Consider the following 26,432-nt stretch of genomic DNA (forward strand, 5'->3'; position numbering starts at 1 on the left):
CCTCAGTAATTTCAAAAATATGCTTCTATTTTCATGATTACCATTTTTCTGAAACACATACAATATTTCTGTAAGAAACAGAGTGTGTATTTTTGTGAGGCAGATGCTAACTACTGAACCTTCATCAGGACATAATACAATACAATAAGCAATTAACAACAATACAGGCCATACAAAAGCACACATATATACACCAGGGCTTTTTCCATTAAAATTTGATCCTTAATTTTGTTGTAAAAAAGCAACTTATTGGGGTTATATTCTCCATGTGATATCTAGTCCCACTTAAATGAATCTGTGCTTGACTCGGGTGTCAACATTATTTTGTTGTGAATGTGGATTTTGCCACAGTGGTCACTACCATTGTCACCTGGAGACAGGATTGCTGTAATGCCCTCTCCTTTGGGATGAACCTTAAGATCACTGGAAAACTTCAGCTTCTGCAGAATAAGGGAGCCCATTTGAGGAGCATTTCTTGAAGCAAATGCATAGTACACCTTCTGCTCTACAATCTGCACGAGATTTTTATTTGCTTCCTGATGCAATTTATTGGTTATAGTCTTTTAAGATCTTAAGTGGTTGGGTCCTGCTTATCTCAGAGACCACCGCTCTCTTCTCATGATTCCATACCCTAGTTAAATTATAGAATCACAGAAATGTAGGACTAGAAAAGACCTTGAGGAGTTATCAATTTCAATCCCCTGTGCCAAGGCAGGACCTAGTAAACTGAGACTATCCCTGACATGTGTTTGTATAACTTATTGTTAAAATCCTTCAATAATGGGGATTCCACAACCTCCCTTTGAAGCCTGTTCCAGAGCTTAACTACCCTCATAACTAGAAAGTTTTCCCTAATGTGACGGGTTGGATCACAGAACACACCTTGGGAGCTGCCACCTGATGTGCCAAGACTACTTCTGCCCCTGCTTTCCCTGCCAGCTCAGGACCCCAGCACCCTGTCTTGTTGAGCCAGACACGCCCGTCTGCTCCAACACAGACCCTGGGTCTGAATTACTTGCCCCAAAGCTGAAGACTTAACTGAAAACTGCTTACAGAAGTATTCCTATCTTTAACACTCAGATGCCCAACTCCCAATGGGGTCTAAACCCAAATAAATCTGTTTTACCCTGTATAAAGCTTATACAGGGTAAACTCATAAATTGTTTGCCCTCTATAACACTGATAGAGAGATATGCACAGCTGTTTGCCTTCCCCAGGTATTAACACATACTCTGGGTTAATTAATAAGTAAAAAGTGATTTTATTAAATACAGAAAGTAGGATTTAACTTGTTCCAAGTAGTAAAAGACAGAATAAAGTGAATTACCAAGCAAAATAAAATAAAACACGCAAATCTAAGCCTAATACAGTAATACAATTGAGTACAGATAATATCTCACCCTGAAAGATGTTTCAATACATTTCTTTCACAGACTGGACATCTTCCGAGTCTGGGCACAGTCCTTTCCCCTGATACAGCCCTTGTTCCAGCTCAGGTGGTAGCTAGGGGATTCCTCATGATGGCTCTCCACTTTGTTCTGTTCCACCCATTTATATATCTTTTGCATAAGGCGGGAATCCTTTGTCCCTCTCTGGGTTCCCACCCCCTCATTCTCAATGGAAAGACACCAGGTTAAAGATGGATTCCAGTTCATGTGACATGATCACATGTCACTGTAAGACTTCATTACCCACTTGCCAGCACACACACATACAGGAAGACTTACAGGTAAAACAGAGCCATCTACAGTCAATTGTCCTGGTTAATGGGAGTCATCAAGATTCCAAACCACCTTTAATGGCCCACACTTTGCATAATTACAATAGGCCCTCAGAGTTATATTTCATATTCCTATTTTCAGATACAAGAGTGGTACATTTATACAAATAAGATGATCACACTCAGTAGATTATATGCTTTGTAATGATACCTTACGAGAGATCTTTTGCATGAAGCATATTCCAATTACATTAGCATATTTTCATAAAATCATATAGAGTGCAACATCACACCTAATATCTAACCTAAATATCCCTTGCTGCAGTTTAAGCCCATTACTTCTTGTCATAGCTTCATAGAGAAAAATTGATTACAGTCCTCATTATAGCAGCCCTTAACAGTCTTCAAATATGTTGTTAGGTCCTCCCTCAGTTATCTTTTCTCAACACTAAACATGCCCAGTTTTGTTAACTTTTCCTCATAACTTTTCTAAACTTTTAATCATTTTTGTTGCTCTCCTCTGGATTCTGTCCAATTTGTCCATATTTTTCCTAATGTGTGGCACCCAGAAAGGCACACAGGACTCCAGCATAGGCCTTACCAGTGCTGACTAGAGAGCGACAATTACCTCCCATGTCTTACGTATGGCACTCCTGCTAATACATCACAGAACGATATTAGTCTTTTTTACAACTGCATCCCATTGTTGACTTGTAATTAATTTGTGATCCATTATAACTTCCAGATCCTTTTCTTCAGTGATACCACTTAAACAAATATTCCCATTTTTGTAGTTGTGCATTTGATTTTTTTCTTCCAAGGTGAAGTAGTGTGCAGTTATCTTTGTTGAATTTCATCGTATTGAACTGAGACCCGTTCTCCAATTTGTTATGGTCATTTTGAATTCTGATCCCATTCTCCAAAGTGCTAGAAACCCCACCCAGCCTGGTATCATCTGCAAATTTAATATGCATACTCACCACTCTATTTTCCAAGCCATTAATGAAAATGTTGAATAGTATCGGACACAGGACTGATCCCTGTGAGACCCCACTAAATACATCCTCCCAGTTTGACAGTAAATCATTGATAACTACTCTCTGAGTATCGTCTTTCAACCAGTTGTGCCACTCACCTTATAGTAATTTCTCCTAGACCACATTTCCCTTGTTTCTTTGCGAGAATGTCATGTGGGATTGTGTCAAAAACATTAGAATAATCAAGTTATATCACATCTATTACTTCCCCTCTACCCACTAGGCCAGAGGGGGAAATTAGCATGGTTTGTTCTTGACAAATCCATGCTGGCTATTCCTTATAATCCTGTTATCCTCTAGGTGCTTACAAATTGATTGTTTAATCGTTTGTTCCGGTATCTTTCCAGTGAAGTTAAGTACACTGGTCTAGAATTCCCTAGGTCCTCTTTGTTCCCAGTTTTAAAGACAGGTACTATGCTTGCCCTTCTTCAGTCATCTGAACCCTCACCTATCCTCCATGAGTTCAGATTTGCAACCAATTCCTCCCTGTTGGTAAGAGTGACGGGGCTCGGGAAGGGTCTTACAGCAGGTAATTAACCATGAAGGGCCATGGACTTTGGAATTGGATTCCAACATCGCTTTGCTAAAGCCCAGATCTGTTGACCTGCAATTCATGCTGTGAGGCTCATCCCTTTTTCCAGGGCTTCTGGGAGGTTGGGAATACTGAGACACCTTTTTTTGTTTAGAAGTGCCAAGTGTTTTTGAGCTGTTGATTTCAGAAGCAACTTTGTTTGAGGACATTTGGTCCTATTTGTGATTTGTTTCTGCTATTCTCTATGGCACCCTAGTCCCATAACAGCTTAAGAATGAGTGTATGTGCCCTGAACATAAGATTCAGTCCATTTTTAAAAACATAATTGAATAAATAATGTAGGTCTCAGAAACCTGGATTTGCCTTTGATTCTAAGGCTACGTCTTCACTACCCGCCTGAATCGGTGGGTAGAAATCAATCTCTCGGGGATCGAATTATCGCGTCTCGTCAGGACGCGACAATCGATCCACGAATCGACGCTTGTACTCCACCAGTGCAGGTAGGAGTAAGCGCCGTTGACGGGGGAGCTCTGAAGGTTGATTTGCCGCCGTCCTCACAGCGGGGTAAGTCAGCTCGGATACGTCGAATTCAGCTACGCTATTCGCGTATCTTAAATCGACCCCCCCCTCCCCCGTAGTGAGGACGTAGCCTAAGAGGTTGATAGATGTTTCCCCTGGTAGTCTTCTGTTCTCCAAGATGTGTGTATCTACAGAAATTCACAACCTCCTCATTTGCCTTAAGGTCCTGTGGCACCTTTAAGACTAACAGAAGTATTGGGAGCATAAGCTTTCGTGGGTAAGAACCTCACTTCTTCAGATGCAAGATGTCTTAAAGGTGCCAGAGGACCCTCTGTTGCTTTTTACAGATTCAGACTAACACGGCTACCCCTCTGATACTCATTTGTCTTATAAGACTTCCCATACAGGGGATGTGATTTGATCAAAAGTGAGTTAGATACAGCACAGAACACCAGCGTGGATTATATCATTATCAAAAATCAGATCTTGAGGGGGAAAAGTTAGTGCTGACCAGATAGAACAACTTGCCTCCTTCTGCATCCACGCTAATGTCCACTAGTTCAGGAATATCAAGTAATTTTGAGAAATTATGTTCTATGTAATAAGAACTGCATATCTAAAATGCATGATGGGATTGCTGCATTTTGTGGCACATGTTACTGTGGTCAGACCTGCACACATACTTTCTTGGCTCTAGTATGCAGTGTCACGCTTACATATATTTAGAGGCATGCGAAAATTGCCTGCTGGGGAAGTGCCAGTTTTTCAGTTACCCTCCCGACCATTCTCTCTAATCAGCCCATCATCCCAGGAGTCGCCATTGCACTCAGGTTTAGTGCTGCAAGAGTGCTGAACATATCTAATCATAATGCAGGGAGATGCTATGGCAAGCTTTCCTGTTCACAAATCTCTGTTAATATGAAATATCAAATTCTACAGCTTCTCTGCTATTCCATCCTTCATACAAAAGTATTTTCAGGCCAAAATCTGCCCTTTAGATGTTACATATAAGTACCATAGCTCTGACTTAAGTATTTAAGTATTGCATGAACCTAGGTGTGATTAAATTACTCAGTATTATAACCTTTGGAAGAGTAAGATGAGCTCCTGCTTATAGTACAAAACTCAAATATGGCCATGAGAACACATCTCTTTCACTCCTTATTCAATTAGAGCCAGCTGCTGCCTTTTGGAAGAGGAAAAAACTGAATACTTCTGAAAATCTTCGCTTACTCTCAGTAATATATATCATCCTTGATCTACTGCATTCAGAACTCCCAGTGATATCAATCAAGGCCAGTATATACACCTGTAACAGTAAGAGAATTATACCAAAAGATGATGCTCTTTCACAAAGGCAAATATCGAAGGAATTTGCAGATTTGCATTTAAAAAAAAACCACATAGTTAAACCATTCCTGAGGCTAGACTTCAGCATTCGTTTCAGTATTCATGCTTTGTTCTGGTCTCAAAGCTCCTAACACTCCCCTTAATTTTCTGATGTAAATATAAACTGATTGTTTTAGTCTTTTCACGGACTTACAGTTTTCCCTCCTGATCCACCATTTTCTCTAATAGTGTAATACATTTTAGTATTGATTTCAGGTAATTTTACCCACATTTAGTCAAGCTACACTCTTGTGGATGAGACTTCAAGCACACATGCTGAAGATACGTGGATATACCATCTCTGCTTTTTCAGGGTGACAGTGTATTATTGGATCTTCAAATATTATTTATTGGATTACTGTCATGTTTAGAGACCTGAGTCAAGATTGGAGCCCTGTTCTGCTAGGTGCTGTACATATACATAGGAAAAGGCTATTCCTGCTCCAAAGATCTTACAATCTAAATAGAAATCTAAATCTAAACAGAAAAAGGATGGGGGACAGGAATATTAAATGTCCAATTTTACACACCAGGAACTGAGAGAGTAAGTAACTTGCTGAAGGTCACATATGAAGTCTTTAACAGAGTCTTTGACTGAACCCAGTGCTCATAGGTCTCAGTTCAGTTGTAAACACAAGACCATCTTCTCTCATTCAATTAGTTATAGAGGCTTTAGACTGATCTATAGATTATGAGTAAAAAATCCCAGTTATCACTTTGAGGGTTGACAGGTTTTTGTCCCAAGATCACGCCCATTATTATTAAAAATCATTATATAGTTGGGAACCCTGATGTGCACAGTGCAACACTCACACTATAGGAACTCTTTTATATTTACAAATACATATTTTATTAATACATTTATCAAAGTCACACACACGCTAACTCAGTAAGGTAGATAGGGATAATACAGAAAGTATATCTGAACATCCACACTCACACCATCCCTTGCAGAACAACCTGAAATATTAGCCATCATCTTCCTCATCACCATCACCTTCCTCGACTTCACCAGTAGCCATCATTCTGGCCCCTCCTAAGGGTAGGGTGACCAGACAGCAAATGTGAAAAATTGGAACAGGTGTTGGGGGGTAATAGGAGCCTATATAAGAAAAAGACCCCCAAATTGGCCAACACATCCCTCGGCCTGTGCACATCCCGCTGCCCCCATTGGCCTGGAGCGGCGAAACGTAGCCAGTGGGAGCCACGATTGGCCAAACCTGCAGATGGGGCAGGTAAACAAACCGGCCCGGCCCTGCAGGGTGCTTACCCTGATGGGCCGCGTGCCAAAGGTTGCAGATCCCTGAACTAGGGCATCATCTAATACAGTATTACCAGATGAGAATTCTTCCAAAATAAGAGATCCAGAATCCAACATGAACATAAGAATGGTCATATTAGGTGAGACCAAAGGTCCATCAAGCCTAGTATCCTGTGTTCTGACAGTGGCCAGTACCAGATACTTCAGAGGGAATGAACAGAACAAGACAATTTATCCAGTGATCTATCCCCTGTCGTCCAGTCCCAGCTTCTGGCAGTCAGTGGTTCAGGGACACCTAGAGCATGGGGATGCATCTTCACTAATAGCCATTGGACCTATCCTCCAAGAACTTATCTAATTCTGTTTTGAAGCCACTAATACTTTTGGCCTTCTCAACATCCGCTAGCAATGAGTTCCACAGGTTGACTGTGCACTGTGTGAAGAACTGCTTCCTTATGTTTATTTTAACTCCGCTGCCTATTAATTTAATTGGGTTATCCCTGATTCTTATGTTGTGGGAATGGGTAAATAAGGCTTCCTTAGTCACTTTCGCCACACCAGTCATGATTTTATAGACATCTATGACATCACCCCTTAGTTGTCTCTTTTCTAAGATGAATAGTCCCAGTCCTTTTAATCTCTCCTTATACTGCTCTATCCCTCTGATTTTTTTTTCCGTTCTCTTCAACTTTTCCAGTTCATATATAGATAGATAGATAGATATAGATTTGATATAGATTTATAGATGGGACAACAAGAATGACTGCCCTGCACTGAAAGCAGGGGGGCCGTTGCCCAGGCTTGTTGGAGGAAAACAGTAGTGCTTTGTGGTGAATGGGGGCACGGAGGGAGAACAAGATGAGAAACTGCTGCAAAAAGGTGGTGTTGGTCAGCTTTGCAGCCCTGACTCACCCCCTTGGAATGTAAGGGTGGAAGTTTTTAAAGGTGCAAGCTCTGGCGTTGGAAACCCCATTCTCCATGCAGCAGGCAAGGCAGCACCCACCCTCCCTCCCCTTAAGGTGTGATTATCAGGTGGGTTTGAACTTGCTGTGAGCATTGTGCTATTCCCTCCTTTTTAAGGGGGCTGGGAAGGAATTTTTTCCCTCACCACCATATTGGCTTCGGTGGAGTGGTTTTTTTCACCTTCCCCACAGCAGGTGTTAGGGAAGACCTATTATGATGAGCACAAAAGGTGTGGTAGGCTATATGTTGCAACTTATTTGGTAAGTGTGGGGTGGATGTCCAGTGCAGGTACTCCACTGGGAAGGCATCCAGTGACCAGATAAATGGTCTGGTAAAGGACTTAAAAAAGTGGTGCTGGATAAATGAACGGAACATTAGGGGGGTTGGGCTCCAATGGTTGGAACGGCACGGAGCCAAACCCCCTTTCTTATTGCCCATCTTATCCCTCCTCTGGGGAGGAAAGGGGGTGGATAGTAAGGTCCCGACAATGGATTTGCTGGAGGGACCTGGATGGAAAAAGAGGGGGAGCTGGTAGAAGTCCCCCGCCCAGTTAGTCACAAAACAAACAGGGTTTATGTGTACTGTACAATATACACTTATCTCCCAGACATCTAATAATAAAGTTGCAGCCTGATTAAATCCATATCAAGTGTATCCTGTCCTTTTTTCGGTATAGCTGAACAACTGCATACAGTATTCAACAGTATTCAAGGTCTCGGCATACAATGGATTTATATAATGGCATTACGATATTTTCTGTCTTATTATCTATTCCTTTACTAATGGTTCCTAAAATTCTGTTAGCTTTTTTGATTACCACTGCATATTGATGAGATGGTTTCAGAGAACTATCCAAGATGACTACATGAGAAACTCATAGATGAGAACTGACATTGTAGCAGTCCATATTATGAAGTGACACATTTGTAAATTCAAATTTCCATGATAACCTTAGTAGTATATACAGTACTTGAATAAAAATGTGTTGCATATTTTATGGAAACAGAGGCAGATAACGTATTTGTTTAATACTCTCTTTTTTTGCAGATGCTCCAACGTTTGTGTCAAATCAAACCTTGTATTATTCTTGGGAAGGCAATCCTATCAATATAAGTTGTGAAGTATTATCTAATCCTATAGCTTCAGTTCACTGGAGAAGAGGAAAATTAGTTTTACCTGCAAAAAATACTACCCATTTAAAGACTTACAGTGCAGGAAGAAAGCTGATATTAGAGGTAAGGCTTTAAATATAAATTAGCAAATTACATTTATCAGTTGGGAGTCATTTAATTTCTTCACTGGTCAGGAATTATTACTGGAGTTGTATAAAACACTTACAGATCAGATCTGTGATGTAATGAAGAAAAAATCTTATGAGCTATTTATCTCCATATTCCTTGTGATCAGCTAGAAAGAAGTCCTTGGTTCCAATCAATTGTCTTGCCTTCAGTTCACCACTCTCAGTGAACATTAATATAATCTGAGTTGTTTGCAAAGTAGTAAATAAAACATGAACATTTAAAAATATTAAAACTGATTCAGTAGATTCATATTATCAATGATTTAGTGTCTGCATGAAAAGAATTTGGCCATTTCAGTCCAGCTCAAAGCAGACATGTATATGCAGTACAAAACTAATTGGCTTTCTTGTTGGCAGTCTCCATAACAAGGCTGTTGTATAGAGACTAAAGTCCTTTCTTATCTCTTAGGCTACGTCTTCACTACCCGCCTGAATCGGCGGGTAGAAATCGATCTCTTGGGGATCAAATTATCGCGTCTCGTCAGGACGCGACAATCGATCCACAAATCGACGCTTGTACTCCACCAGCACAGGTAGGAGTTAGTGCCGTTGATGGGGGAGCTGCGGAGGTCGATTTGCCGCCGTCCTCACAGCGGGGTAAGTCGGCTCGGATACGTCGAATTCAGCTACACTATTCGCGTAGCTGAATTTGCGTATCTTAAATCGACCCCCCCCCCCAATGAAGACGTAGCCTTAGAGCCAGTCCCAATAAGTCAGGAACAAGCTATGTTGACTGGAACACATGAGGGAAAAACAAGATGCCAAGGATGGGATTTAATTAGGCTGCAACAACTTTATTAAATTAACTCATCTGGGAACTATCTTGCAATAACTCATACTGTGCAGGTCACGATTCCTTCCTTAATCATTTTCACCTGGGGCAGGGCTGATGTCAGCCCCTCCCCCCTCAACAGCTGGTCCCTAGCCCATTGCTTGGACTCCAGCACCTCCTCCTCATATGAGGATTGAGGAGGTGGGGAAGAGGGGATCGTATCCTCACTGTACCAGACACTAGGAGTCTGAGTCCTGTTTCCGGCCTTTTTTAGGGGATGCCTTTCCCTAAGTCAATTTCCAGTTCTGGTTTATCAGGGAAATGGACCCAGTGAAGTTAGTAAATATGGAAATAAAGATTATATACTGACATCCTGATTCAGTATAACAAAATACATCAAAATATGTAAAATTAAAGGAATGAAGTAACATTGCTAACATGTACATTACACCTCTATCCCGATATAACGTGATCTGATATAACACGAATTCAGATATAACGTGGTAAAGCAGTGCTCCGGGAAGGGAGGGAGGGCTGTGCACTCCGGCAGATCAAAGCAAGTTCGATATAACGCGGTTTCACCTATAACGCGGTAAGATTTTTTTGGCTCCCAAGGACAGCGTTCTATTGGGATAGAGGTGTATTTCAAATAAGTATCTGATCTAGTTATTCTACTGAAGTTATAAAGACAATAGAAAACAGAAAGTTTTAACATACATTTGGCTCAGAGTTACAGTAGGGCAGCCCCTAAAGAGTCAGAAAGAGCCTTCCTCAGAAGAGTGTTGTGAAGGTAAATTAATTAATGTATATAAAGTGCTTTGGTGTTGTTGAATGAAAAGTGCTCTAAAAGTGAAAAAGAATATTAACATTACTGGGGAGGGATAATTTCTCAGTATTACGTATATAAAATTACCCAAGACGTAATATTTTAGATCTTCCATTTGTGTGAGTAAAATAAATGTATTTTATATCTGATTGCTAATATATCTTTACATTAAATCTAATCTTAATGAGTTGTTTTATTCTAATTCTTTGATAATTTAGTGCTGAAAAGATTGTGGGAAAGTTTTCTGTGTAATTTCAGCAAATCAGTGTAGTCTATAAAATACAGTGCAGTGCTTACTGTTGACACATATGCTTCTAAGTTGTCAGTGGGCCTTATCATTTTTCCCTTGAGGTCAGTGAAAACCCTGTCATTGATTTCATAGGGAGCAGGATAGTATCTGCTTACTATCATGCAAACAAGATTTTAAGAGACTATAAGAGAAATGGGTTCAAAGTCACTGTGAATTTGACACAAACAAACACTACTGGCTAGCTAGCAATTCTATGTCACTATCTTTATACTGTCTGCTTTTTAATTCAGTTTGTAGTTATGTCACATGAAAAGGAGGTTCACAGATGAAGCGTGATTTTTAAAGCATGAATCCGCTGCCTCTTTGTTTAAGGCTTCTGAGCTGTGAGAACTCCGAGTGGGTGACTGAAAAATGCATCACTGCGGTCTTAGAATATCTGTTTTAAACAAATAAGAGCTGCACAACTTAAAAAATAATGCCAGGAAAGAAATCCCTCCTGACTATTCTTCTCATTTATGTACCTGCTTATTCTCCCTATTGGATCTTTCTTCCCTTTCCAGTGTATCAATAATGACAATGAATGATTGAAAAGTCCTTGAAGAGGTAATGAGAAATGTTCTGAATATGATATCTTGGGTTTAGCAAATCTGTTTCTACTTGTTATAGCCATTACTGGTGCTAATAGCATGTATATATATATATATATATATTGTTAGGGGAGTGAAGTGTTGAAACCAATGGTGTACTGCAAAAATAAGTTAGCAATCAGGAAAATGAGCAATGGTTTACATAATGGTGACTATAAATTTGCCTGAATTCTGAATCTGAGTCCTTCATTCAGTCAAAAATCCCCTTCACACCAATGGGAGTTTTGCTTAAAAGAGGAGGTCAGGATTGGGCCCCTACATTATACATAGGAGATAGAGATCATAAACCTCAATATTCATACAAATTGTAATGTCACAACTTCTGTTAAAAGAATGACCACTAAGGGCATGTCTATATGGAGAGTTAGTGTATAGCAATCTGTGGTGTACATCTACAGTGCTGTAGCATGCCACATGCTAGCTGGCCATTTGGACACTGCTACCACACACTAGAAGTTCCATAGTGCTCTTTGACCCATTGATGTTTCAGACAACAGCAGGTCAAAGTACTCTGTGGAACTTTTAACGCACAGTCGCTATGTCCATACTGCAATTTATTATGTGACTGCTAGTATGCTGCAGATTTATACCCCAGCTTGTCATGCACTAACTCTCTATATGGACAAGTTCTAAGTATCTAATGTTTTAAATCAAGGGTTCTCAGGACAAATTATTTGGTGGCCTCATAGTGTAGCCACCAACTCCTGCTGGTGACCGCTCTCACACTTTTTCCTAAAATACTTAATTAGCTACAGGAAAAACAAATACATGTCCAAATCATTGTAACTGATTTAGTGCTAGCCAAGAAGTCTGTTGTGAAAAGGCTGCTGCCTCACTACCCCAGGGCTGAACCCAAAGCCTGAGCCTCCCCCCCAACCCCCCCAGGAAAGTGGGGAATTCACTGGCTGCCTGGTCCTCCTGCATTGTGCCCCAGGTGTCTCCATAGCAACCAATACCAATGTGGTGCATCCAGGAGCAACAGGGAGGGAGGGGGCAGCTGCTTTGTCCTCCCCCCACACCTTCATCACAGCCCAAGAAGGTGTGGCCGCAAGGAAAGCCCCTGGTGGCCGCATTTGAGAAACACTGTTTTAAATTAAAGTAGTATTACTCAAATACATTTGAGGAAATACATTTAACACCTTTCCCCTACCAATATTTCACAGCCACGCTACTTTCCAGTGATCACAGATAAAGCTATGCATACCCTGAATCTTGCAGTGTCCATTTGTAAGGACCCAGATATCCTGGAAGACAGCTCACCTACCTCTTTCAGTCACCACCTACCCCTAATGTTAGGTTAAATATTTCTAGAGGGCTCGTAGCCTGGTCTCTTCCTCTTTCCTAGGACAAAGTGGCCTCATTTACCTATTATGGACAGAAGGAGGGGCCATGTTGCCTTTAACTTCCCTAGAGGATGTTTTCCATTCAGTGTTGAAACTCTGGATTTGAAATATTTCAACTTATCCTTCTATTGTTTCATGAATATTTTTTCATACAAGCTTTGAAAAAGAGAGAATTTGTCACAGATCCACCACATTTATGTCACCATTTTGTGCAATGTATTTGGCAAGGTAAAATAAGGGGACATCCTAATACTGTTTAAGCAGAATGAATTTAAATTTTGAGAAGGTCAGTGATATTTTTTGTAATTAATCATTAGAAAATAATATTTAAAATTTTGTTTATGCTTATTTTCAAGATTGCTCCCACATCTGACAATGATTTTGGGCGATATAATTGCACAGCTACTAACAGAATAGGAACAAGACATCAGGAATATACCCTTGGGCAAGCTGGTGAGTATATTGTGTCCAAGTTACTATAACCATACCCTTGTATTTTCACCAGTGTGAAGTACAATTGGACTTTTCCGTTCACTTAATTCCACTGGAGCTTTTAGAACTGTCTTTTTAGCCCTCAGAAAATGTGACATTGTGTAGGTAAAACAAACTAGTTCTCACAAAATAAGCTCTCCCCAAAATTTTTGCCCTGAACTTTAAACATTTACTGAAACTTGAGAAAATGCTGTTAACTTTTTAAAAACAATGGGCCTGATTCTTCTTTCACTTATGCTGATTTCATGCCAGTGAGACTCCATTAACTTTAATATGGTTCCTCTTGTTTTATGCCAGTGTAAGAAAAGGAGAATCAGGTCAATTTCTTTCATTTTTGCATCCATTGTTTCCTTCTGAGGAAACAAAATTGCTGAAATTCTGCAGCAAAGCCTATTTTTAAGAGATGTATAGTCCAGGTTTGCCAACTAAAAGTGTGGAATTTTGCCTTCATTTTAGATGTCCAGTTAAGTCCATGGGTTACACAGGTGTAATTTAGAGCAGGATTTGACCCAAGGATTTAGGATTAAATTCATTCAAGCTGTCAGACTTTTGGGTGCTAATTGCAATAGAACTTTTGAATGTGTTTAAGTTCATCTAGAGGATTGTAGATTAATTTAAAAATAAGTTTTTATAATCACCCTTTGTCAGTGATGAGAAGTATGCTTGGTTTTGCAGAGTACTGATTATATGGAAGGATTTTGTTGTTGTTGAATGACTAAAGAAACACGCCAGAGTTGGTTTCATAGCATTTTTTCATTTCTCACATGTCAAATGCCAAAACAGAGCAGTGAACCTTCACCAAGTTTACAGGTTCAAAAAACATTAGGGACCAGTTCTTTAGATGATATAAATCAGCATTGTTCTGCTGAGGAGCTGGTCATAGATCATTTTTCTACTTTAGCTAACTAGAGTTATATAAAGGAGGTCTTGGTGTTTTTGTTTTGTCTTTTAGTAGAGTAAGGAGTTATTTTATACAATATTTTTCTACAATCTACTTTGTTGCAACTGTAATAAAACGTAAGGCTAAAGAATAAGATATACTCTTTACAATCCTAGTGGTAATATATATTTGGTATTATTGCTACTATATGCATTTTCAGACTTAAGGGAGACTGTCTGATGTTTCCTTTACTTTTAAACTTTTATAACACATTGCACAATAGACTACACTTTTATTTCAGTATTTCAAGAGTTGCAGAAGAAAATCGTGTTATTTATTAAGGGGATTTATTGTGTAGAAACCATGCACAGCTTTGAAAGTTTATCCCATTACCTCTAAAGAAAAGACGATTTTAAACATCTTTTATCTTTTTTGTTGTGGTATATCCCTCCTTTGTAACAATTATCAAAACAGCTGTGCTGCCAACGGTAGCCGAAAGTATTATTTATCAGAAACCAAGCAGATTTTCCATCCAACATTAAGTGAGCCTAGTAAACATTTGAGAAAAACATTTTTGATCCTACTTTGGTTTGCCTTTGCCCTCTGCCATTGACTCAAAATAAATATTCTTTTAACCTCCTCATCTGCCTTTTGCATAGAAACACCCTCAGGCTCCAAGCATTATCCATAAAGAGAATTCCTTGCCCTACCTCCACACTCAGCCTCTCCACAACTCAGAAACTCCCACAGCTTAGAATCCACTCCCAGAAAACTAAAATATTTTTCTGGTTGTGGATCATGTTGGTGAGTATTTACTGAAGTGGTCACATATAATGGGAGTACTTGTGTGAGTAAGCTTCCACAACTAGGCCAAAAACACACATTTAGCAACTTATCTGATTATCTTCTAGTGTCCCCACTCATTTGGTTTCAAGACTTTAGACTAGTCCTCAGTTAAAATAGTACATTTGATATGTTAAAAGTTTAGTTCATAACTAAGAAAGTTCTGTACTTCTGAAAATTAGAAAATACTTGCACAGTAAATCTATTTTCTTAAGTTCTTTCAAAGACTAGGTCTTCAAAAATTTTCACATTTCTAGAGATATAAAATAGTAAAAGAGAGAAATCCAACTCCAGGACCAAATCTCTGAAATAATAGAGAAAAACAACACTTCCCAGGTGAAGAGGATGTGACTCCAGGATAGGGAATAAAGAAACACTGGTTGTCCAGTGTTATGTCATGTGCATACCAATGAAATGTGAATCTGACAAGATGAATATCGCTTCCTGCCTCCCCCCAACCCACACACACACACTAGTGTCCAACTCTCCTCTTGACTCCTAATACTTCCTCTATGGTAATAACAAACCAGTTACACCCTCCCAGCTGTTAAGCACTCTTATTTCCTCCTCCCCAATGGCAAGACATTGATTCCCTCCTTTCAAACCTTTCTCCCTATTTACAGGTCAGCAACCTCCCCAAATCAGTGATAGTAGTACCTACAGTAATAGTCCACATCCCCACAGCTTACAATAATGTAATGAAGTCATTTGAACTTTACTGTAAAATACTGCAGTTTTTCATAAAAGTCAAAGTTAAAGTTGGTGTTATAGGCTTGACAGAAAATTACTGACTTTTTATCTCTTCAGTTCTCGTTTCCAAAGCTAAGTGTGGAAGATATAAATTCTCAAACTGAGCCGTAAAATTCATAAAGTTTCCCCAATCTAGTTCTCCAACCTATGTAGTTAGAGATACTCTGCCAAGCAAATTCTCTTAGAATTATTTTTTAAATCATGGCATATATACCATTTCCCAAAAATCAGTTTATCGTTTCCCTGCTGTTTATGCAGAAGCAGCCATCCCTCATATATAGTGTTTCCTAAAGTAGTGTTTTGTACATTACTCCAAAAGGAAGGCATAAAGAAGAGGCTAATATCTTGCATAGGGTGAACTTGCATTAGATTTATCACAGACATATGGTCAGGAAAAGTAATGAAATCCAATGGTACATAAATTATAGCAGCCCAAAAAAATAATCACATGTGTACTTCAGATTATAGTATTTTGTATTAAAAACATGTTGCAGTTCCCTTTGCCACTGCTGCGTCACCTGCTTCAGTTAATGCTGCTGCAGTACATATGTCTACTTAATTTCAAAATACACAATATGGACCAAATCCTGAAAAATCTTCCTAAAGACAATGTTTGCTTTGCTCTGTAGCATTGGTCCTTAAGTGATGTAATTTTAATAACTAGTTCCTCTGCAAACTGATCTGTTTCTATTTAAAATCAATCAATCAATCAAACAAAACTATTATTAAGAATTATGCTTGCAGGAAGATATGCAGGTTTGTTGTAGCCATGTCAGTCCCTTAGAGAGACAAGGTGCATGAGGTAATATCTTTTATTGGATCAACTTCTCTTGGTGAGCGAGACAAGCTTTCGAGCTCTTCAGGTCTTCCAGGAAGACATCATAGATTGTAATAGGTAAACTATGTACACTCCTCCATGTATTTCTTCTGCCCCTATTTGATATGTGAGTCAAATTCTTCTTTAGTCATCCAACACTAGACCCCAGTCTTGTGAACATTCACTACTAGTCAAAGTCCGTTCTACATTGAAGAGTCTCATTGAAGTCCATGAGACTTTTCACAGCATTAAGCAACATACCAGCATCCTATGTTAAGTCAGTGATACTCAACCTATGACTCTTCCTCAGAGTGTATATCTTCAGGGCCACAACGCAGCTTTTGATTCTACAGTCGTACTGGCTATGCCTGTGTTTCTGGTAGACTAAGTAGAACACTGATCTCGGGTGTATTTTCACAGGGAGAGCAGGGCAGTTGAAATGGCAGTATGTAAGCTGTCAGAACCACTTTCCCTTTACTGTGATATGCAAAAAGACTTGTTGCTAGAATTTTTCTTTTACTCCATGAATCCAGGAGGTAAGGAGAAAGAGAGGAGAGAAAAAGTACCTCCAGTCTCCTTCCTAGCATTCAGGAGGGGAAAAGAGGGAAAGAGAGAAAAATTCCAGCTAGCGGAATCATAAAGAGTTTCAACGTAATCAATGTCATGTCATAGAACTGCTTTGTGATGTTTTCCTTGTAATGTTGTGCCAATATGTGATTACACTGTATTATCACCACACATAGGTCCAAAGCTTCAGCTGGTGTAAACTGGAAGCCAATGGAGATACACCAGTTCAGACCAGCTGAGGGTTTTGGCCCAAAGTCATAAAACAATATCACAACACAAACCCAGAATGTTGCGTGATGAGTGATTATTTTATGGCTCTCTCTCTCCAATTTCACTTGCTGCTACAATGGCTCATCAGCTCTTAAAGGCTGACTATACTGGCTACAAGTCATTCTTATGCCGTCATAAGCAATTAACATTTGTTTTATCATTAACTTTATTAATTTTTTGAAGAATGACCCTTAATATCAGCTTCAAAATATTAGTTAGGAAAGATTTTGAGTATATAAGTATGCACTTATTGCAGTGAATTCTTACTTGACAGACATAGGAAATTCAGTATAATAAATTTACTCAAGACAAGGGCAAGAATATTTGCAAAGCAAATATTGCACAAATGCTTTACTCCCACCACTGATTTATTTCTACTTGTTTATTCATCTATATTGCAGATAAGACTGATGTCAATTTTTAAGATTAGCACCTTTTCACTGTGGCAGTAATTTGTTTCAATCACTTCTGTACAGTCATTGACCAGCACTTATTGAAAAATATGTAGCAAAGTTCTGTTCAAATCAAGATAAATCAAGCCACATTTAGTAAGGAATAAAATATAAAAAAAGAATTATTATTAGTTTTATAAAATGTTGTATTCGGTTACATTATTAATCATATACTGTATTTGGCCTTTGCAAATGGCAAAACAAACAATAAAATGTGAAATTCACATTGTATTAGATCCCCACTTTCTGCCAATAGCTCTAATTACAGTGCTATTATTAATTAATTAGTATTTATTTAGCAATTATATTGCAGTCGTATCTACAGGCTTTAGCCGAGTCAGGGCTCCAGTGTACTAAGTACTGTACAAAGATACAGTAAATGTCATTCCTATGCCTCAAAGTGTTTCAATCCCAGGTCCTGTCTACACACACAGCATGCTCCAGTTTAACTAAATTGATTTAAAAAAAAATATATGTTGAACTTGTGCAACTTAACATATGGATGAGAAGTAGGTGAGAAGGAGGAGGGGAAAATCCAGGAATAATGAAAACAGAGCACTCAGAGGATTCAGATCATTGACAGCTGGTTGGTTGTTAGTTTTACTGTCCAGACTGCTTTACTTTTGGTTGATTAGGGAGTCCTTTTAACAATGCTCATTCTAGGTGAAATCCTGGCCATTTAAACTCCATGGGAGCTGTAACATTGACTTCAGTACAGCCATGATTTCACTCTCTGGTTTTAATTTTTAATTGGAAGCACTAATCTTGGGGTTCTCTCTCTCTCTGTATGTGTGTGTGTGTGTATATATATGCATGTATATGTACACACAAAAAGAACAGGAGTACTTGTGGCACCTTAGAGACTAACAAATTTATTAGAGCATAAGCTTTCGTGGACTACAGCCCACTTCTTCGGATGCATACAGAGTGGAATAAATATTGAGGAGATATATATACACACATACAGAGAGCATAAACAGGTGGGAGTTGTCTTACCAACTCTGAGAGGCCAATTAAGTAAGAGAAAAAAAACTTTTGAAGTGATAATCAAGCTAGCCCAGTACAGACAGTTTGATAAGAAGTGTGAGAATACTTACAAGGGGAGATAGATTCAATGTTTGTAATGGCTCAGCCATTCCCAGTCCTTATTCAATCCTGAGTTGATTGTGTCTAGTTTGCATATCAATTCCAGCTCAGCAGTCTCTCATTGGAGTCTGTTTTTGAAGTTTTTCTGTTGTAATATAGCCACCCGCAGGTCTGTCATTGAATGACCAGACAGGTTAAAGTATTCTCCCACTGGTTTTTGAGTATTATGATTCCTGATGTCAGATTTGTGTCCATTAATTCTTTTGCAGAGAGACTGTCCGGTTTGGCCAATGTACATGGCAGAGGGGCATTGCTGGCACATGATGGCATATATCACATTGGTAGATGTGCAGGTGAACGAGCCCCTGATGGTATGGCTGATGTGATTAGGTCCTATGATGATGTCACTTGAATAGATATGTGGACAGAGTTGGCATCGGGCTTTGTTACAAGGATAGGTTCCTGGGTCAGTGGTTTTGTTCAGTGATGTGTGGTTGCTGGTGAGTATTTGCTTTAGGTTGGGGGGTTGTCTGTAAGCGAGGACAGGTCTGTCTCCCAAGATCTGTGAGAGTAAAGGATCATCTTTCAGGATAGGTTGTAGATCTCTGATGATGCGCTGGAGAGGTTTTAGTTGGGGGCTGAAGGTAACAGCTAGTGGTGTTCTGTTATTTTCTTTGTTGGGCCTGTCTTGTAGGAGGTGACTTCTGGGTACTCGTCTGGCACACACACACACACACATACAGAGAGAGAGAGAGTATTATATATAATATAAACTTCCTTAGGCAGACAGCATTAAACAAAGTTTCCTCCTACCTAAAGCAAATACTCACCAGCAACCACACATCACTGAACAAAACCACTAACCCAGGAACCTATCCTTGTAACAAACCCCGATGCCAACTCTGTCCACATATCTATTCAAGTGACATAATCATAGGACCTAATCACATCAGCCATACCATCAGGGGCTCGTTCACCTGCACATCTACCAATGTGATATATGCCATCATGTGCCAGCAATGCCCCTCTGCCATGTACATTGGCCAAACCGGACAGTCTCTACGCAAAAGAATTAATGGACACAAATCTGACATCAGGAATCAAAATACTCAAAAACCAGTGGGAGAACACTTTAACCTGTCTGGTCATTCAGTGACAGACCTGCGGGTGGCTATATTACAACAGAAAAACTTCAAAAACAGACTCCAAAGAGAGACTGCAGAGCTAGAATTGATATGCAAACTAGACACAATCAACTCCGGTTTGAATAAGGACTGGGAATGGCTGAGCCATTACAAACATTGACTCTATCTCCCCGTGTAAGTACTCTCACACCTATTATCAAACTGTCTGTACTGGCCTAGCTTGATTATCACTTCAAAAGTTTTTTTTTTCTCTTAATTAATTGGCCTCTCAGAGTTGGTAAGACAACTCCCACCTGTTTATGCTCTCTGTATGTGTGTATATATATCTCCTCAATATATGTTCCATTCTATATGCATCCGAAGAAGTGGGCTGTAGTCCACGAAAGCTTATGCTCTAATAAATTTGTTAGTCTCTAAGGTGCCACAAGTACTCCTGTTCTTCTTTTTGCGGATACAGACTAACACGGCTGTTACTCTGAAACCTTTCCTCCTATGGTAAATGTCCCAAACACTTATTGTTTTCTGTTAAAGCACTACAGGATTCACTTGCTCCTTTGTGTGCTTTTCTGGGGCAGCTCCCCCCCCCCCCAGCAAGTCAGATAATATCATTTTATTTGTCTTGTACTTACTGTAAATTGGAAAGTGCTTCTGAGCCAAAATGCCATTGTCTTTTTCTGCTGCCAAACTTTAAATAATTGACTCAGTGATGACACAAAAAGTTCCTCTTCTAAAGAGGAATACAATTTGCAGCTGTACCGTTTCTTATGGTTAACTATAGTTATACAGAGCTGTGGATTGTTTTAGCTTATTTTTAGGGTTTGATCCTGCAAGGTGCTGAGGAGCCTCAATTCCCATTAAATCACTCTAATTTGGAATTGCCCAGTGCCTCCCAGGAGGTGTTCAACTCCTGGCAATTCCGGGCCCTTGGTATCTTCTCCTTCTTCATTGCTTGAGTACTTGAATAGCTGAACAAACAACTTTTAGAATGCAAAAATCACATTATTTTTCATCTCTTTTCACTCTGAATACATTATTTCACATCATAGCCTCAGCTTGTAATACAGAAGTCTTCTAAAACTGTGTGGTTTTTTTCTAGGACAGGCTTAGGCTTGACAAGCCAGGTGAGCTTGGCAGATTGTCCCAATGGCTTTCAGAGCCTGAGGTGAGCACAGCCATTCCTGGATTTGCCCAGGTCCAGTTGAAGCATAATATTATGTGAAACCTTAGTGTGCAGGAAGAAGACATTGGTTATTAAACACATATTCTACCTTTTTGTTGAGATTTTAGTAGTAGTATTTCAAAGGGTTGTGAAACATGAATAGAAAGTTGCATTGCCAACAGTGATCTTGAAATTTATCATTTGAATCAATATTTTATTTAAAACAAACATGGTTTATGTGAAGTTTGTGACGGGAAGAGACAAACATAAGGATTTTGTAAGAAAGATCAGTATGAATTTGGTGCTTATCAGCATGATGCTGGACTGAATTAAGGCAATCCAGGAAAAAACCGCTTGGGGCTCCCCAGCCACACTCCCACACAAAGCGACAAAGAGTCCTGTGGCACCTTATAGACTAACAGATGTATTGGAGCATAAGCCTTCATGGGTGAATACCCACTTCATCGGTTGCATGTGACTAACGCGGCTATCCCTCTGATACTTGACTCCTACACAAGACCTCCTAGTTCTCTTGGTGTAGCAGCAGGGTTCATAATTCAGATGAATGGGTCAGTTCACCCCTCTTGGAGCTGTTGGTTCAGTCTGTTTGCAGATTGAGACAGGCACGAGTTACATTCATTTCATGTTTTCAGTCTTTTCTTTGTATCCATGAGGGCTAATTTTTATTTAAAAAAAAAGGCAGCTGAAAGTCTGATCTCATCACATGACTCCAGGAGCTGCAGCTCCATAGATAGGCTTATTGCGCCTATACTTTAATCTGTCCCTGACACGAGGAACATGGCAGTAGCTACAGCAGTGAATAGTGCACATAGGAAACTTACAAGTTAGGCTACCTCATACAGCTCTGCCAGTGAATTTCAGACTTGTCTTGCCAAATTCTTGTCATTATGCAAAACCAAACAGGACACTGATATTCAGCAAAACATTTAACAGTATTTAGAGAGGGAGCGAGGGTTGTCTTTTCAAATCTGCTTCTATTGGGTCAAGGTTGAAGATCTTTCTTGCAGGGAAGTTGGTAGGCATTTGAAGTAGTTGTCCATACCACCTTAGAGTGTGTTGGGAAACAGTTTGAGAGAGAGAGCAGGATTGTTTAGTTGGAAAACAGATCTCTTCATTCCACTTGAATTTGTACCATTTGATGTTTTTGATCATTCAGAGTGAATTTATTAAAGTAAATGGAGTTTTACTAGGGAAAAACTAGTGAGGGGAGAATGAAGCTATAGGAAAAGAAAGAAAAAAATGGAATGTCACTATCTAAATACCTATACCTGACTCCCCATTCTGTTTTTGCACGAAGATTCAATAAAACTGTTAGAGCCAGATTTGGCCGCATTTATTCATGGTGAGTTGTTCCTTGTCCTCTGAGGAATCCTGCTGAAATAAATGAGATTTCTGAGTCAGGCTCTTTACTGAGATGGATTGTGGAGTTTAACATTGCTGTTGATAGTTACAACCCTCACTATTTTTTGAGAGAGAAAGAGAGACCCTCTCACCAAAGATTGATCCTGCAAAGTGTTGAGTACTGTGACCCCAATCCTACAAAGCAGTTAATAAACACATTCTGAACGTTGAACAATGGCTTGATTCTTCTTTCATAGAAATTCATGGCAAAACTCCCACTGATTTAAGTGCTGTAGGATCAGACCCCAAGTGAGTTGTCCCATTGGAAGACTACTCACATGCTTAACGTTAATATGCATACAAATGTGTAGGTAGATCAGGGCCATAATGCTCAGTGTTTTTCAGGATTGAGTTCATATTTGTTAACTAACTGCAAAACTGGACTCAGTTCATTAGTCTGCTAATGCTCTATTTTTTTTTTTTTTTTTTGCTCTCCACTGGGAAAAAATGCTATATTTACCCATTCTGAAGAAGATACTAGATATTTTAATGTGTATTATTTAAAGAAAAATAATACTCTGGTTTTCTTGGTGGTGTCCAGTAACAGTCTCCTGTTCTACTTTCTTTGAGTGACTCACTTTTTTTTATCTAAAGTGTATTGCACTTCTTTATACTTCCATATTCTGTAACGGAATATAACTTTGCTACTCTTTGAAATGCATGGATGGCATTCTTTGAAGGATGTGCCTTTAATGTGCATTATGAGTAAGTGTTTGAGTGTGTTTCACAGTTTCTTAAGTAGTTCTCCTTTAAAAAAATTGGCACGTTGTTAGCTATCATGCAAAATATTTTGCTAGGAAAAAAAAATCCTTTCTGCACCTATGATGTTTCCTCCCATATGCCATGTTTATCATAATGAATCATATACAAAACTAAAAGAATAGGACAGAGGAACCCACTGGATAGTTTTGGGAATTAGCAGCAGGCTCTATTGGTTAACAGTCTCTTTAAGAGGAAAAACAGCATGGCTAACAGAGTTTGGAGGAGAGGAATGCAGGAACGCCTGTTGGAGAGTGGAATTATGGGTTTCCTACAGCCAACAAAAGGATAAAGGGAAGGGAAGGTACCTATTTTACAAATGTATATGGCCCCTATCGTGATAATACCTGAGCACCTCACAAACTTTTTATTGTATTTCACAGCACCTCTGTGAGGTAGGGAAGTGTTTTTCCCACTGTTTTACAGATGGGGTACTGAGGCAAAGAGAGACTAAGGCCATATCTACACTACCACTTATGCCAGAAAAACTAATGTCGCTGAAGGGCATGAAAAACATGACTTACGAGGAGAGGCTGAGGGAATTGGAGTTATTTAGTCTCCAGAAGAGAAGAATGAGGGGGGATTTGATAGCAGCCTTCAACTACCTGAAGGGGGGTTCCAAAGAGCTAGGCTGTTCTCAGTGGTGGCAAATGACAGAACAAAAAGCAATGGTCTCAAGTTGCAGTGCAGGAGGTCTAGGTTGGATATTAGGAAACACTATTTCACTAGGAGGGTGGTGAAGCACTGGAATGGGTTACTTGGGAGGTGGTGGAATCTCCTTCCTTAGAGGTTTTTAAGGCCCGGCTTGATAAAGCCCTGGCTGGGATGATTTAGTTGGTGTTGGTCCTGCTTTGAGCAGGGGGTTGGACTAGATGACTTTCTGCGGTCTCTCCCAACCCTAATATTCTATGATTCTAAACACATACCATAAGTGGTAGCGTCCACATCACTATGTCAGCAGGAGAGCATCTCCTGCTGACATAGCTACCGCTGCTCATTGAGGTAGTTTTATGATGTCGTCTGGAGAGCTCTATGACATTGGCATAGATCGGCTACATGAGTGATCTTATAGTGGTGCAGCTGCGTCGGTACAGCTGTGCCACTCTAAGCTCACTAGTGTAGACATAACCTAAGCCAGTGGTTCTCAAAACTGGTCTGACGCTTGTTCAGGGAAAGCCCCTGGAAGCCCAGGCCGGTTTGTTTACCTGCCGCGTCCGCAGGTTTGGCTGATCGTGGCTCCCACTGGCCGCGGTTCGCCGCTCCAGGCCAATGGGGCCTGCAGGAAGCCGCGGTGAGCACATCCCTCGGCCCGCGACGCTTCTCGCAGCCCCCATTGGCCTGGAGTGGCAAACCGTGGCCGGTGGGAGCCGCGATCGGCCGAACCTGCAGACGTGGCAGGTAAACAAACCGGCCCTGCCCGCCAAGGGCTTTCCCTGAACAAGTGGCGGACCAGCTCTGAGAACCACTGATCTAAGTAATATGCCCAAGGTCTGACAGGAATTCTGTGGTGGAGCATGGAATTGTACCCATGTCCCAAGCTAGTACCTTTACCACTGGGTCATCCTTTGTCTCCACAGAGGTACAGTAGTCACTTATGGTCTCCTCCATCTCCCCATTTTCAATGAGAGTTAGGAAGATGGATGTGTCTTTAAACAGTTTTTTGAATCTTGTGTCAAAATGAACTGAAAATTGTATTAAGTACTGACAAAAGTTCAGATTGATTCTTACTTCATCCCAGATGGTTTGATCATTCGTAGATAAAGACTTCATTTTATGTGAATAGTTTAGTACATGGATAAGTTTTAGTTATCTTCAGAAATCTGCACATCTTTGTACATGTCTCTGACATACCACTCTGAAACAGAGGAATAATTTCTTCTTATATTGTAAGATAATGAATAGTAGAATGTCAAATATGCAAGTAGGAAGCAAATTGCATAGAGGCCAGTTTCAAATATATAAAAAGAGACTCTCTAATCACATCTGAATTTTTTGTCTTCTGCATATACAACAAAAAATGCTTGCCAGTACTTGTCATACACTACCATGTATATAAAATGCCCATGCACAGTACTCATCTGCTGAACCACGTGAAAAACCTACAGAACCAGGAGAGTTTACAAAAAGAAAGACTCTTTAGTTAGTTGAGCCATGTTGTATAAAGCCAAGTTTCTGCTTCTGAAAATGTAGACACTCTGAAATAAATTTCTCACTTTTATTTAATGTCATAGAATCTCAAAAGAAACACCTATGTTTAATATTTGTATTGTTTTTTTCTGCTTTGAAAACTGTGCACTAGTTTTTGATTACAGAGAAAATATTTCATCTCCAAGTTAGACTGCAAATTAATCCTTAAAATGCAAATAGAACAGAAACCTTTCATAAAGATCCTTAACAATACTTTGGAGTCCAATCCAGCAGAAAGAAATGTGTATATGTTTGACTGCACTGCAGAATTTTATAAAAATGGCTAAATAGTTTTGTATGAACATTTTTATATGTTTCTTTAATATTTTATTTATTATGACAATTAATCTTTTTATAGAAATACAGAATCTGAATTCTTCATTTAGGTAGAAGGCACAGCTGATTTAAGTTGGATTTAAAGGCTGCTATTCTCCTTTACATAGTTATATAGTAAATAGGGTTGTCAAGCAATCAAAAAAATTAATCATCATTAATCATGTGATTAATCACATTGTTAAAGAATAATAGAATACTATTTATTTAAATATTTTTGGATGTTTTCTACATTTTCAAATATATTGATTTCAGTTACCATACAGAATACAAAGTGTACAGTGCTTACTTTATATTATTATTTTGGATTATAAATATTTGCATAGTAAAAACAAAAGAAATAATATTTTTTCAATTCACCTAATGCAAATAATGTAATGCAATCTCTTTATCATGAACGTTTAACTTACAAATGTAGAATTATGTACAAAAACTAACCGCACTCAAAAATAAAATAATGTAAAACTTTAGAGCCTACAAGTCCACTCAGTCCTACTTCTTGTTCAGCCAATCGCTCAGACAAACAAGTTTGTTTACTTTTGCAGGAGATAATGCTGCCTGGCTGCTTCTTATTTACAACGTCACCCGAAAGTGAGAACAGGCATTTGGCTGGCACTGTTGTAGTAGCTGGCATCGCAAGATATTTATGTGCCAGATGAGCTAAAGATTCATATGTTCCTTCATGCTTCAACCACCATTCCAGAGGACATG

General features: G+C 39.4%; 1 protein-coding gene across 2 annotated transcripts in view; it reads left to right on the plus strand.

Moving 5' to 3' along the window:
- Positions 1–26,432, plus strand: part of NCAM2 (neural cell adhesion molecule 2) — a 514,501-nt gene that overhangs the window by 379,684 nt on the left and 108,385 nt on the right. For both annotated transcript variants that reach the window (XM_005289286.4, XM_065576283.1), the window contains exons 10-11: positions 8,469–8,656; positions 12,916–13,012. In XM_005289286.4, coding sequence (XP_005289343.2) covers positions 8,469–8,656; positions 12,916–13,012 — 285 coding nt within the window. The remainder of the gene's footprint in view (positions 1–8,468; positions 8,657–12,915; positions 13,013–26,432) is intronic.

The sequence above is a fragment of the Chrysemys picta genome, chromosome 1 (assembly GCF_011386835.1).
Source record: "Chrysemys picta bellii isolate R12L10 chromosome 1, ASM1138683v2, whole genome shotgun sequence".
In the NCBI taxonomy this organism is placed as follows: Eukaryota; Metazoa; Chordata; order Testudines; family Emydidae; genus Chrysemys; species Chrysemys picta.